At 44.2% G+C, this 12500-nt stretch overlaps 2 protein-coding genes across 5 annotated transcripts in view; one reads left to right on the top strand and one right to left on the bottom strand.

Moving 5' to 3' along the window:
* Positions 1-4253, bottom strand: part of nbas (NBAS subunit of NRZ tethering complex) — a 120087-nt gene extending 115834 nt beyond the window's left edge. For 2 of the 4 annotated variants that reach the window (XM_035528767.2, XM_035528769.2), the window contains exons 1-6: positions 3919-4237; positions 3485-3533; positions 2865-2901; positions 2486-2563; positions 2125-2172; positions 1573-1616 (exon numbers count right to left, since the gene is read on the bottom strand). In XM_035528767.2, coding sequence (XP_035384660.2) covers positions 1573-1616; positions 2125-2172; positions 2486-2563; positions 2865-2901; positions 3485-3533; positions 3919-4008 — 346 coding nt within the window. In that variant the 5' untranslated portion in view covers positions 4009-4237. Of the gene's footprint in view, positions 317-1572; positions 1617-2124; positions 2173-2485; positions 2564-2864; positions 2902-3484; positions 3534-3918 lie in introns of those variants that run through there. The other 2 variants (XM_035528768.2, XM_081695601.1) reach the window with 2 other exon arrangements.
* Positions 4254-4261: 8 nt separating this feature from the next.
* On the top strand, positions 4262-10668 carry ddx1 (DEAD (Asp-Glu-Ala-Asp) box helicase 1). Its single transcript, XM_027027692.3, has 26 exons — positions 4262-4324; positions 4414-4465; positions 4689-4752; positions 4838-4867; positions 5112-5208; positions 5460-5507; positions 5704-5787; positions 6041-6124; positions 6227-6303; positions 6400-6472; positions 6872-6948; positions 7048-7162; positions 7279-7417; positions 7511-7571; positions 7725-7823; positions 7965-8054; positions 8155-8343; positions 8505-8556; positions 8908-9054; positions 9160-9251; positions 9336-9408; positions 9501-9573; positions 9674-9716; positions 9831-9926; positions 10105-10225; positions 10305-10668. Exons 1-26 carry the CDS (start codon positions 4309-4311, stop codon positions 10433-10435), a joined length of 2223 nt encoding a protein of 740 aa, XP_026883493.2. The 5' UTR covers positions 4262-4308; the 3' UTR covers positions 10436-10668.
* Positions 10669-12500: the final 1832 nt, after the last annotated feature.

Raw genomic sequence — 12500 nt, 5'->3', positions numbered from 1 at the left:
TGAAAGAGGAAGGTCTCGGCAGACACCATAAATCACCTCTCGACGGGCTATAGGCTAATTAATCTGGTGCGAGCGCTGGAACTAATACGCCTGAGTATGCGTGATGAGCCCGCTGTATCGTAACCGGGCAGATTTGCTCGTCATAAATCGAGTTTTAAGGGAAAGAAGGTAAAAACAAGAGAGCCCTTTTACAGAAAAAGATGTGCAAAGTCAGCAAAGCTTCCTTGCCTACCACAGACTCGCAATAAAAATGCTTTTGCAATTTAAGAGTATAGCCCACAAAGGCATGCAATACTCAATCATATATACTTTTCACAATGTGAAGCTAAGGTCTACATCTCTGATGGAACTCCGTCTCAACATTACACTTACAGTCTCTCCAGGCCTCTATAACTTCAAACCTTCAAGTTCATATGACTCAGACAGTGGAGAATTTAGTGGAGCCACAACCCACAAGTGGCTCTTTTCCCACCCACCATCTGATGGAAGGAGAGCGCCTGAGGTAAAGTGAGCCCTCTCAGTGTGCCAGTGTGACCCACTTCAAGACCAGTGTCAAGACATTTTCAGGAACAATAATAGACTGATGCTACTCCAATATCAGAACTACAGTGAACAAATGGAAAATAAATAAATAAAAATCACCCTTTTCCCAAAAGTTGCATTTATTTACAGACATACATTTGAACATGTAGATAACTACTTTTGGGGATGGATGGATGGACAGAGCATTGGACATTACATATCCTGGAACCTGCCCTACAAAAACCAACCCCCCCCCCCCCCCCTCCCCAAAAAAAATAAAAAAACAACAACAAAAAAAAAACAAACAGTGGCTACCTCATTACGGCTTGAGGACAAAGGACCACCTCATTACGGCAGTAGGACAAAGCACCATTTCACCAGGGCAGAAGGCCAGGCTCAAGACATGCATTTCTGCTAAATCATACAATGGGGAAAGTGCACGAAAGTGGAATCAAGGCGAGTCTGTATTGGCTGGAGCAGGCCTGCACATTAAATGAGATGCTTCACAAAACATGAAATAAGGAGTTCTAAAACATTACAAATTACGCAGCTGAGGTTTTAACAGAATGATTTAGAAGCAGAAAGGAAACACAGCTTTTTCTTTGGGGATGGAACACAGAAGGACATGTAGATACAAACTCAGAACTAATATGAACTATATGCAGAGTAACTGTGCCAGTGCACCATATCAGGTCATTTTGTCTAGTCTTTTGTTGATTGCAGAATGTGACAGATGCACACATGCACACGAATTTATTTAATTAAAGTGTTAAACATTAATTAAACGTCTTTGCTGCAGTTGCTAATTACTGAAATGCCAATAAATGAAGGGGGGAAAAAAATTAATAAAAAAGCTTAAGATTTCCCTTAAACCTTTCCTATCCTCCATGCTTCACATTCTAGCCTCCAACCCAGAACATGGTCCTGCCTTAACATCATTACACAGTGAACTGGAAAAACAGTTGTACGATCAAAGCCAAGTGTCACTCTTTTCAAATGACTGATGAGAAGAGGGGAAAAATATGAGAAGAAATGACAGGGGTACTGTACCTTGACATTTCCCGATGACGGACCCAAAGTCGTCTCTGGCTGACCTGAGAAGGGGTGAGGGAGTCAAGCATTGTTAACACCAGACACTGGGACCGTGTGACCTTGCATAGATTTGAGCTTGCCGGCATCTAACAGTTGTGATAGCAGCACCCGTGCCACTATGCTTCTAGAGGCTTTCAAGTCATATGAAGCCCTTGAGAAGGCGATATGGGGTCGAAGACAATCTGCAGTGTAGATAAACCTCATTCCCCCCTATGCTCCATTCCCATAAGCCACATCAATTCAAATTGCAGCAATGCGCAAAAAACAGTAAAATAAAGAAATAAATAAATGAATAGAATTGCTTCCAGGCTGTTAAGCACAAAGCATAAAATAAAGGTGGGGGAGGGGAGGGGTCAAAAGCAGGAAGGATGTCTGGTTTTGAGACATCTGTGCAAAAATATCCGTCTGGGCTGCAGATTTGCTGAGCTCAACTGTTCGGATGGCAACAAGGTGAAAAATGAACCAATTACAGTTACGGGGTGAACGTTCTCAATCGATGGGCAGCATTACCTGATCTCCACACACTGGTCCTGAACCACGGCCAGGAGCTTCCCGTTACTGCAGCACACATGGAGGAAGAGAAGGAGAACGACCATATAAACGTGGAGAAAAAGCTGAAGGTTCAAAAAGCCCCGAAAACAAACACTGAACGCCTCGAACTGTGTCTTCCCTCCATGAATACATAGTTAATTAAACCCTATACCATCTGCAGCCTCCCTCTGTTTGCATAGGTGACATGGGAAGAGAAAACCGAGCTCCACTGAATTGTACATACCAATCGGACAGTCTTGTTCACTTTGCCCTTGAACAGCTTTACACTAGTGCTTTACTGCCCGAAAATGCGGAAAAAGGCCAGAAGCGTTAGCATCACCTCGCTAGCACCAGCTGCCAATTGATCTGCTTTCCCACCAGGCGCACCAGTCCAGGGGGTAAGGATGAGCTGGAAGGGCTGAAACACAAACAACATTTTCTGAGCACCTACTGGCTCACAGAGCCGCTCAACAGCAGGCCCTCACAAACATTACACAGCTTTATCTGGCTGAAAATCAGCACCAGAGGATTGGAGTCTGATGCAAGTTTAATTAGGTGATTCTTTCAATGCAGAGGCATGTGCCTCAATGGTGAGGCTTAACTGGGTTCCCATATTTCCTAGGCATTAGGTAAGATAATTAATTTAATTAATCAGTCAGCATGATAATGATAATGATTCCTTCCCTGCTAGCACAAGTGACAGTGTGATAATGACCTACCTGTACCAAAGGTAATGCAAAATGAAGCGAAATGGCCCTGAAAAACATGGTTTCATTAGGGGTGTCTGGATACAGATATCAACATATCACTGACAGAACACCAACATATTTATATCAACTGGTATCAACATCACGATGAACTAAATGGAAAAACACAGCCCATTTTTAGCTGTTTTGTTTTTTACATTTGGGCAAGATGACAAAGAAAAAACAACAAAACAAAACACTCCGTCAAGCAAACATTTTATTGTGAGCAACTCACTCAAAAGGCCAAAAAGACGAGCTGTCTACAGTGAATAAGTAGACTATACAGTACTGGCATTGGTCTACAAAAATAGCATTGCCACCTTGGCAGTTTTCATTCAATTACAGGTAAGAAGCATTTGACAGATCTTTGGTCGTAGTAATTAAATGTTTGTGGGTAAACAGCGATGACAAACAAGAGTGCACCGGTGGGCTGTAATTACAGTACACCCAACAGGCAGATGGAAAAGATGTCCTAACAAACTTTATGAGCATTATCAGAGCGAAATATTACGCTCAAGTGTCAGTAACATCAACCGTCTCCCCTCAAATAAGAATAACACTCGGCCATGAAAGTCAGCTGCTGGAGGTTATACCTGTCACCGCCTTGGCGATGAGAGAACTGCGCTCTTTGAATCCACGCAACTGTAAAATGAAGACAGCAAGTAGTTAAGAGTACTGATAAACCGAGCTAGCTAACCTAGCCATTACCCTCACACACAAAAAATAAAAATAAAAAAATAAAAATTCTGACCTCGCGGCAGTAATAGCTCGAATTTGTAAAATTTTAAAAATAAACTAATAAATAAATAACACATTTAAAAAGAACACGAAACATATACTTAACCCAAATACCTTTTGACTACGACTGAAACTTGCATAGCTGTGCTAACTAGCTTGCTAAGGCACTCTGACAGTGCAGAGTTCTCGTTGGGCTACGTGGCTCTGGACAGTTTCAACGACACGAAAACCATCAATAACTTTTCAACAACCGTGATTTTTTTAAGTCAGAGCATGACATTATACCAACCTGCGTGTCCGTCTCCGACGGCCATTCGGTGTTAATAAGTAAATCATACAAAATATTCTCTTCATCTTCCAGGACGATATCTGCAGCCATGTTTTCAATGAACGCTCCGGTGCGTTAATCTACGGTGCCCTTAAAAGTTCAAAAATGCGTGCAAAGCTTTTTGTGCTGATTAAATATATAGTTGTTATAAACGTTAAAATGTATTTTTTTTTAAAAAGAAGAAGAAAGTATGAAATTTACTTTCACTTTGTCAGTGAATGCGAGGCGTGTGCAGCTTCCTAGCGGAATGATTTTTCCAAAACCTGCGCGCCTTCACGAGCTCATTTATGGTCTCGCTCCCTGTCAAAAAGCGCTACACACGTCACTTCCGGGCGGTGAGAGTGAGCAACCATGGCTGCGTTTTCTGGTAAGACTGCGTTTCTTGGTTACTCGCGGTGGTTAACTCTTCGGCCAGTTAAAATAACTGTGATATCCGTTCGTGGTTCTTTTCTGCAGAAATGGGCGTGATGCCTGAAATTGCTCAGGCCGTTGAAGAGATGGACTGGCTGTAAGTTTAAGTTGTCCACCATGGCTAACTAGCTAACCAAGGATAGGATAGCTAGGCCTGCTAACTGAAATTGTCTCGCCACTTCGCTAACCTTTACCCACCGATGTTACTTAGACTGGCTGTATTTTTATTATTTATACCAACGGAGTCTACTTATAACCACATAACACAGTATTAAAAAAAAGCAAGCGTGATCTCAATCTTTCCCTTCAACACTCGCCAGGTTGCCAACCGACATTCAGGCCGAGTCTGTTCCACTCATTCTCGGTGGAGGAGATGTCCTTATGGTAAGAACACCGACGGGTTGCACTGCCGGATACTTTATTATAACGTGTGCTTCTTCATGGCTTTTCAAGCGTTTGTTTTCCATAGGCTGCTGAGACAGGGAGCGGCAAAACCGGAGTAAGTTTAAACACGCACACACGTATTGTAGAATGACAGTTGTCTTTGCAGTCTTTCTTTGCGACAGAGATGTATGTACCTAGACAAGGCTTTTGGGACGCAAAGAGCACTTACAACATTGCACAATGGTGTATATTTCAACTGGGAAATGCAGAGCATCAGGAATCAGCTAGCTGGTTTCTGACAAAAAGCCCCACAGTGTCACCGCGTATTTCTGAGCCCCTGTTTCGCTTTGGCCTGACAGGCGTTCAGCATCCCGTTGATCCAGATAGTGTACGAGACGCTGAAGGATCAGCAGGAGGGGAAAAAGGGTCGCGCCGCAGTGAAGACGGGCGGAGCAGGTCCGCGAAGCGTGAAAGCCAGCGGCCAGTTATTTATATCACAATAGCAGCGTCCATCAAAACATGCGTCTACATATGTCGTTTAGCTACCGTCAGTTAACGTTAGAATGTGTTCACATTTTGGTTAAAATGTATTCTTATTTAGCTTTAATGGCAAGTTAATGATTCCCACCTCCACTCACCTTGCATATTCTTAGTTTTATTATAATATACTTTTTTTTCTCCCCTTCGATTTATGGTCTTCGTTGCAGTGTTTAATAGATGGCAGATGAATCCATATGATAGAAGCCCGGCGTTTGGTAAGTCTTTGCTAGGTTTATTCTATCTTGAGTCAAATTAACCTTTTCAAGAATCAGTTTCTGTGATGAAGAAGCAGTTTCCTACACCTAGGTGGTAGCTAACGGACATGACCGCCTCCTTTTGCTTTGATGTGTACGTGAAGCCTGACAGAATTGTCAGTCAGGTGAAAACCATTCTTCTTATGTGGTTCTTCAGCTATCGGTCCAGATGGCCTTTGCTGCCAGAGCAGAGAGTTTAAGGAGTGGCATGGCTGTCGTTCCACCAGGGCTGTGACCAAGGGTAAGCCGTTGTCTTAACCAGCTTAAACAGCAGCATGTCATACAGGCAGAACAATGCTCACTCACCCCTTTGCAGTACGTCACTCAAGACCTCCTGTGTATTGTTGCATAATGTAGGAGCATACGGTGGGCATTTAATGGTTAATGTGAGCTTAACAGTGCACTACTTCTGGTAAGATACATTTTGGATCAAATGTGCTGGTAGCGTCTGGCAGTTTTTAATATTCAGAATGAGTTTCTAATTGTTTTCTTAGGGAAATATTACTATGAAGTCAGCTGCCAGGACCAAGGCTTGTGTAGGATTGGCTGGTCTACTAGCCAGGCTGCCCTGGACCTGGGTATGCCCCCCCTTCCCAACACCCCCCACCTTTCCTGTTTGGCTTTCTTAGATGCAGCTCGAATTTCATCAACATCTCCACGTTTTTTTTCCTCCTCACCAGGCACAGACAAGTGTGGCTTCGGATTCGGCGGGACAGGAAAGAAATCCAACAACAAGCAGTTCGATAGCTATGGAGAGGTAAGTTGCTGGTGATGTCTTTAGAAGTACCGCATTCATGAAGGGAGTCGCGTGCCACAGGACTGAACTTGCACCTTGTTTGTTTCCTTTTAATAGGAATTTACAATGCACGACACCATTGGATGCTACCTTGACTTGGACAAAGGCCATGTGTCATTCTCCAAAAATGGTTTGCCTCTTAATTTGAGATGTCTTCCATACTGAGGTTCAGGCTGCGCAGTATTTTTATTAGGCTTCATCACACAACATTGGCTTCTGTACTGTTTATCTTAGAAATCGAATGAACCATCCAACTTGTAACTTTTTATTTCTCAAGTGTATCCTAATGAGTCTTCGTGCCAGATGATGTTCTGTGGGTGAATGCACAGAATCAAAGAAATGTAAACAATATGAAGTCAGTCTAAGAACAGTTTCACATCAGGCTCGTCAGTGGGATTTTAATATATTTTGTGAGGCACATGCAAACTAGACCTGTTGTCCATAATGTTCAGCTCTGACTGCTATGTGATGCTTTGGGTAAATTGTCAACAGTCTTTTGGTGTGCATTTGAACTTTTGCTCTTTGACAGGTAATGATCTGGGCCTGGCCTTCGAGGTTCCACAGAACCTGAGGGGTCAGGCCTTCTTTGCTGCTTGTGTACTCAAGGTGATGGGATACCTCACGTTTTCCATTTGTTAATGTTTTACCTCTTTTACACACTAAGTTGCAAACATGTCAATTTTGCCTCTCGACTGTAATGACCAGAACGCTGAACTGAAGTTTAACTTTGGTGGAGAGCCTTTCAAGAACACACCCAAACGGGACTTTGTGGCTGTGGACCAAGCCCCAGATGGCCATGTTGTTAAAACCACCCAGACTGGTGAGCTGCATCCCTTCTCGCTGTCATTGTCTGTAGTGCAAAAACACACGTGAGATCATGTAGCTTTGTCTAATGGCTTTCTGTCTGTCTGTGTGTGTCTGTGTGTGATTCCATAGGAAGTGCTATGGTGAGTCAGGTGAAATCCAACAGCAATGCCCCCAGGGCTCTGATTGTGGAGCCATCCAAAGAGCTGGCTGAGCAGACCCTCAACAACGTCAACCAGTTTAAGAAATATGTCGAAAACCCAAAACTACGGTGAGCAGCCAGGGACATTTGGGCAGCCGTGAGTTTTTGGCATGTCTTAGCAGACTGTTCTAGGAGCTGATGGATCACATATTGCCATTGCAGAGACTTGCTGATCATCGGAGGAGTGGCTGCCAAAGAGCAACTCTCTGTTCTGGAAAGCGGGGTGAGTGTTGAAACAAGGCAAGCACACAAGCTGCTGGGTGAATGCCGTGTATTCATTTTTCTTAGATGGTCGGCAGGTTTGCTGTGCTGAGAAATAACACAAGCACAGAATAATGTATGCAACTTCATATCTCTCTCTCTCTCTCTCTCTCAGGTTGATATAGTGGTGGGCACCCCAGGCAGACTCGATGATCTCATATCTACAGGGAAGCTGGATCTGTCCCAAGTGCGCTTCCTCGTTCTGGATGAGTGTGTATGTAGATTTGAGATTCATCTCCATAATGTTGCATTTAATGCACAAGGCAGTGAATCAGCATTTGCCCATGGTGGATTTATTTGAGTTTTTTGGCACGAAATGCATAAAGCAAATAAGACTTAAACTCTTCCTCCGCAGGATGGGCTGCTCTCAGCCGGCTACACCGACTTCATCATGAGGGTCTACAACAAGATCCCCCAGGTCACTTCTGATGGAAAGAGACTGCAGGTAAATCCCACTGCAGTTCTTTTACACCAGAGCTTCCAGCACATGGTGAGCCCTTAAGAACATCCGGCATGCCCCCATCTTCTGTGTGTGTGCGCTGCAGGTGATTGTGTGTTCAGCCACGCTGCACTCGTTCGATGTGAAGAAGCTCTCCGAGAAGATCATGCACTTCCCCACCTGGGTGGACCTGAAGGGCGAGGACTCTGTCCCAGAGACAGTGCATCACGTCGTGGTGCCCGTCAACCCCAAGAGCGACCGTCTCTGGGAGAAACTTGGCAAGAACCACATCAGGGTAAATGTGGAAATGACCAGCTCGCTCCACATGGCCTAAATCCACACCTCACTTCCTGTTGAGACTGAGCAGTCGACACACATGCTACCATTGACTTTATTTTTGGTTATTACATATTTATTTTAAGAAGACATCTTGATTGCCCTTTTCCTGTCTTTCAGACTGATGAAGTGCACGCCAAAGACAATACAAGGCCTGGAGCCAACACTCCAGGTGGGTCGCACTGGTGTTCGTCTTTGAAAAATGATTTGCTGCCGTCATTAAACCTCACCACAGAGGGTCGGTGTCATGAGGCCATGCTGGGTGGATGGATATTTACATTTATGGCAGTTAGCTGACGCGTTTATCCAAAATGACTGACTTACAATTATGACCTGAGTACAACTTGCGGGTTAAGGGCCTTGCTCAGGGGCCCAACAGAGGCAACTTGGCAGTGGTGGGGCTTGAACCAGAAACCTTCCGATTACAAGTCAAGTACCTTAAACAATGGGCTTCCTCTGATATGGTTTGTATTGTGGCCCAGTAGTGGCCTGTAGCCTTAATGAAGGTCTGTCGTTGCTTTAGAGATGTGGTCCGAAGCCATCAAGATCCTGAAGGGCGAGTACGCAGTGCGCGCCATCAAGGAGCATAAGATGGACCAGGCCATCATCTTCTGCAGGACCAAGATCGACTGCGACAACATGGAGCAGCACTTTATCCAGCAGGGAGGAGGTGAAGATCCAGACGCATGCACCCAAAGCCGCATACAGACTCATGCGCACTCGGGAGGACTCTGTTAACCATAATGCCCTTTATGCTTTTTTTTCGTCTCCTCAGGTCCTGAAAAGAGAGGCCATCAGTTCTCATGCGTCTGTCTCCATGGCGACAGGAAGCCGAACGAGCGCAAATACAACTTGGAGAGGTTTAAGGTAACAGGAAATGTGTGGTTTTTAATTTTTTTTAAAAAGGTCCCCTTCATGCAGAAGGTCTGACCATATTCGTTCTTGCTTTAGAAACGGGAGGTGAGGTTTCTGATTTGCACAGACGTGGCAGCCAGAGGAATCGACATCCATGGTGTACCGTACGGTAAGCAGCGAGGTCCAAATCTCTGGATTGCATGACTAGGCCTTTGACAATCCCAAGACCCCTCATGGGCTAAACACCCTTCTCTCTCTCAGTAATAAACGTGACCCTGCCTGATGAGAAGCAGAATTACGTGCACCGCATCGGGAGAGTGGGCAGAGCTGAGAGGTAGGGTGCTATCTATCAGTCCCCCTCCTCCACAGCTGGGGCTGTCCCACTGAGGAATCTCCCTGCTCTGATGGCTCTCTTGTTCTTTATTTTATAAAAGGATGGGTCTGGCCATATCCCTGGTTGCTATGGAGAAGGAGAAGGTAAAAACACAAATATTAAAAAGAAAATGACAATGTTAAGGAGTTATGTTAACGCATGTGTAGGTGTGATGTCACGTTATGTTAAGGTGTCTGTGGGTGTGTCTGGGTGTGTAGGTGTGGTATCATGTTTGTGCCAACAGAGGTCGAGGCTGCTATAACACCAGGTTAAAGGAAGATGGAGGATGCACTATATGGTACAACGAGAAAGAGGTGAGACTCCCCTCTCCTCTGTCCAGCCAAAACATTGAGTTTGCCGGGACGGAACGTGCTGACGGCTAGCATCACGCTCCCCTGTGCACCCTCTCTGCCTCATTGGTGGAGTTCAGTTGAGCTGTCTTGTTAAAGTGTTGAAGGGGTGCGTGTGTCCGTGTGTTGGTCATGTGTCCAGTTGCTGGGTGAGATTGAGGAGCACCTGAAGTGCACCATTACCCAGTGTGAGCCAGACATTAAAGTTCCTGTGGACGAGTTCGATGGCAAGGTCACGTACGGCCAGCGCCGAGCTGCAGGAGGTGTGTGCACCCGCATTACATATATCCATTTATACGGCCTCTAACCCCTTATAAGCCTGTCTCTGTCTCTCTCTCTCAGGTGGTCTTTATAAGGGCCACGTCGATGTACTGGCTCCTACCGTGCAGGAACTGGCTAACTTGGAGCGCGAGGCCCAGACGTCTTTCCTCCACTTAGGCTACCTTCCCAACCAGCTCTTCAAAGCTTTCTGACACGGTTCCCTCAGACGCCATCATGGTCGTGTCAGCATTTCCAGAAAGCCAAAACCAAGTCACATTTAATTGGGAGCTCTTTTTGTTTTGTTGGTTTTGCTTACATGCATGTAAAATTGTTTCTCATTTCTCACAGGCACAGCAGTGCATTTGTTTGTTCCAAAATAAGGCATTTCTTTTGTTATGCTTATAATGAAATCAGTTGGCAAAATAAATCATTAACTGCATAACCACTTCTTTAACCTTTTCTCATTGTTTTTAAGTGTTTCGTCACTAATACTAAAAGCCAGTAAGATAGTCATTACTCTGAGTTTCTTCAAACTGCCTCTAGAGGGAGGCCTTGTTCCAGAGAGTGAGGCCAGTTATGTTGAGTGAGAGGGAAAGTACTCCAATGCAATTAATGACTCAGTCTGCTGAATAATTTAAAGTACTAAATGTCAAGAAGAGATTGATGGCACTAAGACGCCATTCATACTGAAGTAAACAAAAACGTCTCCCTGTTTGGTGACCCCACATGGCAGTGTTAAGTGGCACTGTCTCGTTTCAGACACAGACACGCATACATTGAGGAAGACAGCCCGGTAATCTCAGCCAGACCAGCATCTGTGTGTGCAAGGAACTTTCAATTCCCACTACTCCGTGCACTCAATGCTTGCATCTCACACGCGAGACCACACGCGCACGTGTCACTTGTTTGTTCAAAGGGCCAGACTTGAGCCCTCTAGGGTTACGTAAGAACAACTTGGGAACTCATATGACATAATGCAGAGTGTCAGTTGCTTGCTTCTGATTTGCAGAGTTCCGGCTCACCTAAACAGAATCAGCGTTATCTCTGCAGAGACTTTGTGATGCATTAGTTCCACTGCAGTTTGTTTACATATGATGGCTTGTTCTGTGTGTGTGTGTGTGTGTGTGTGTGTGTGTGGACCCACACCACATTGTTGGCTTTTTCTGAGCAGCTCAGAGAGAGCAAAACGGCTTACAGCTGCAGGCAAGTGCATGTCTTATTTGAAGCACACTGGCAGTGACAGCAAAATGCTCCAATGAGTTCAACATAGCGAACCCTGTAAGGCCTGTATAAGAGTTTATGGACATTTAAAGTTGTGTCCTGTAGGTTTGATTTTGACTCTGGTTAAATAATAGTGATATATAGTGACTGGAATACTGGAATATCTTAGATGTTTTCCCAGATTCCTGTTTTCTAGAAGTAAATATGTTGAAAATGCAGAATGCAAATTTTTGACCCTGAAGCAGTGTGAAGAAGAAGGAAGTGTGGTCATTTGTCATTTTTCTAACCCATAGTTACACAGATAAACATCATGGAATGATATTGATCTGTGTTGTTGAGACACAACTTTTTTTCTCTCATTAATTACATGATAAATTATTTTATGATAATAGACAAATCAATATATATGACCTGATTTTTTTTTTTAATCTAAAAACAAATCTAGCTTGTGTTTAGTATTTACTCAGCCCAAATACATTGTGTGTCGAAGAGACTCATTTTACACTATACATTAAACACAAAGATAAACTTTAAGAAGTGCCTCCAAGCTGTGTTGGGATTCTGGGTGTGAAGTTGGATTCAGGTATGAGCCTTCCTGAAGGCCGTTACCCGTAAAAGCCCTGCTCCTCCTCTCTATGCCCAGAGCTCTGACTCTTTGCTGATTTATATTTGACTGATAGATTAGTGTTGAATGCAGGAGACAGGAAGTCCTGCCCACTGCCCCCAGGGCACTTCCTCTGCACCTGGTGAGTCTGCTCAAACAGAAGGATAGACAGTGTGCAGGTACAGGGCATTAGACTGCCACTGTGACATTACAATTACCTGGGTGAATGAATTAAAGAAAGAATTGTCTATAACACAAAAATATCTATTTTTCTAGGCTAAAGTGAGTGGTACTTTTGCACTTATGTGCAAGATATTTCTGTCATTTTGGTTCAAAACCATAAAAATGAACAAAGGAGTGCATGCTAAGTGATTACATTTTTTTTTTTAGGTCACACCACATGATACGTAGCCAGTAAAGACGCAGGCTAAAGGTTTTCGTTTCCATCCGTT

This window comes from Electrophorus electricus, chromosome 2 (genome assembly GCF_041902795.1).
Source record: "Electrophorus electricus isolate QZ-2024a chromosome 2, ASM4190279v1, whole genome shotgun sequence".
Lineage (NCBI taxonomy): Eukaryota > Metazoa > Chordata > Actinopteri > Gymnotiformes > Gymnotidae > Electrophorus > Electrophorus electricus.
The sequence above is the reverse complement of the archived record's forward strand: the minus strand, read 5'-3'. Positions and strand labels throughout refer to the sequence as shown.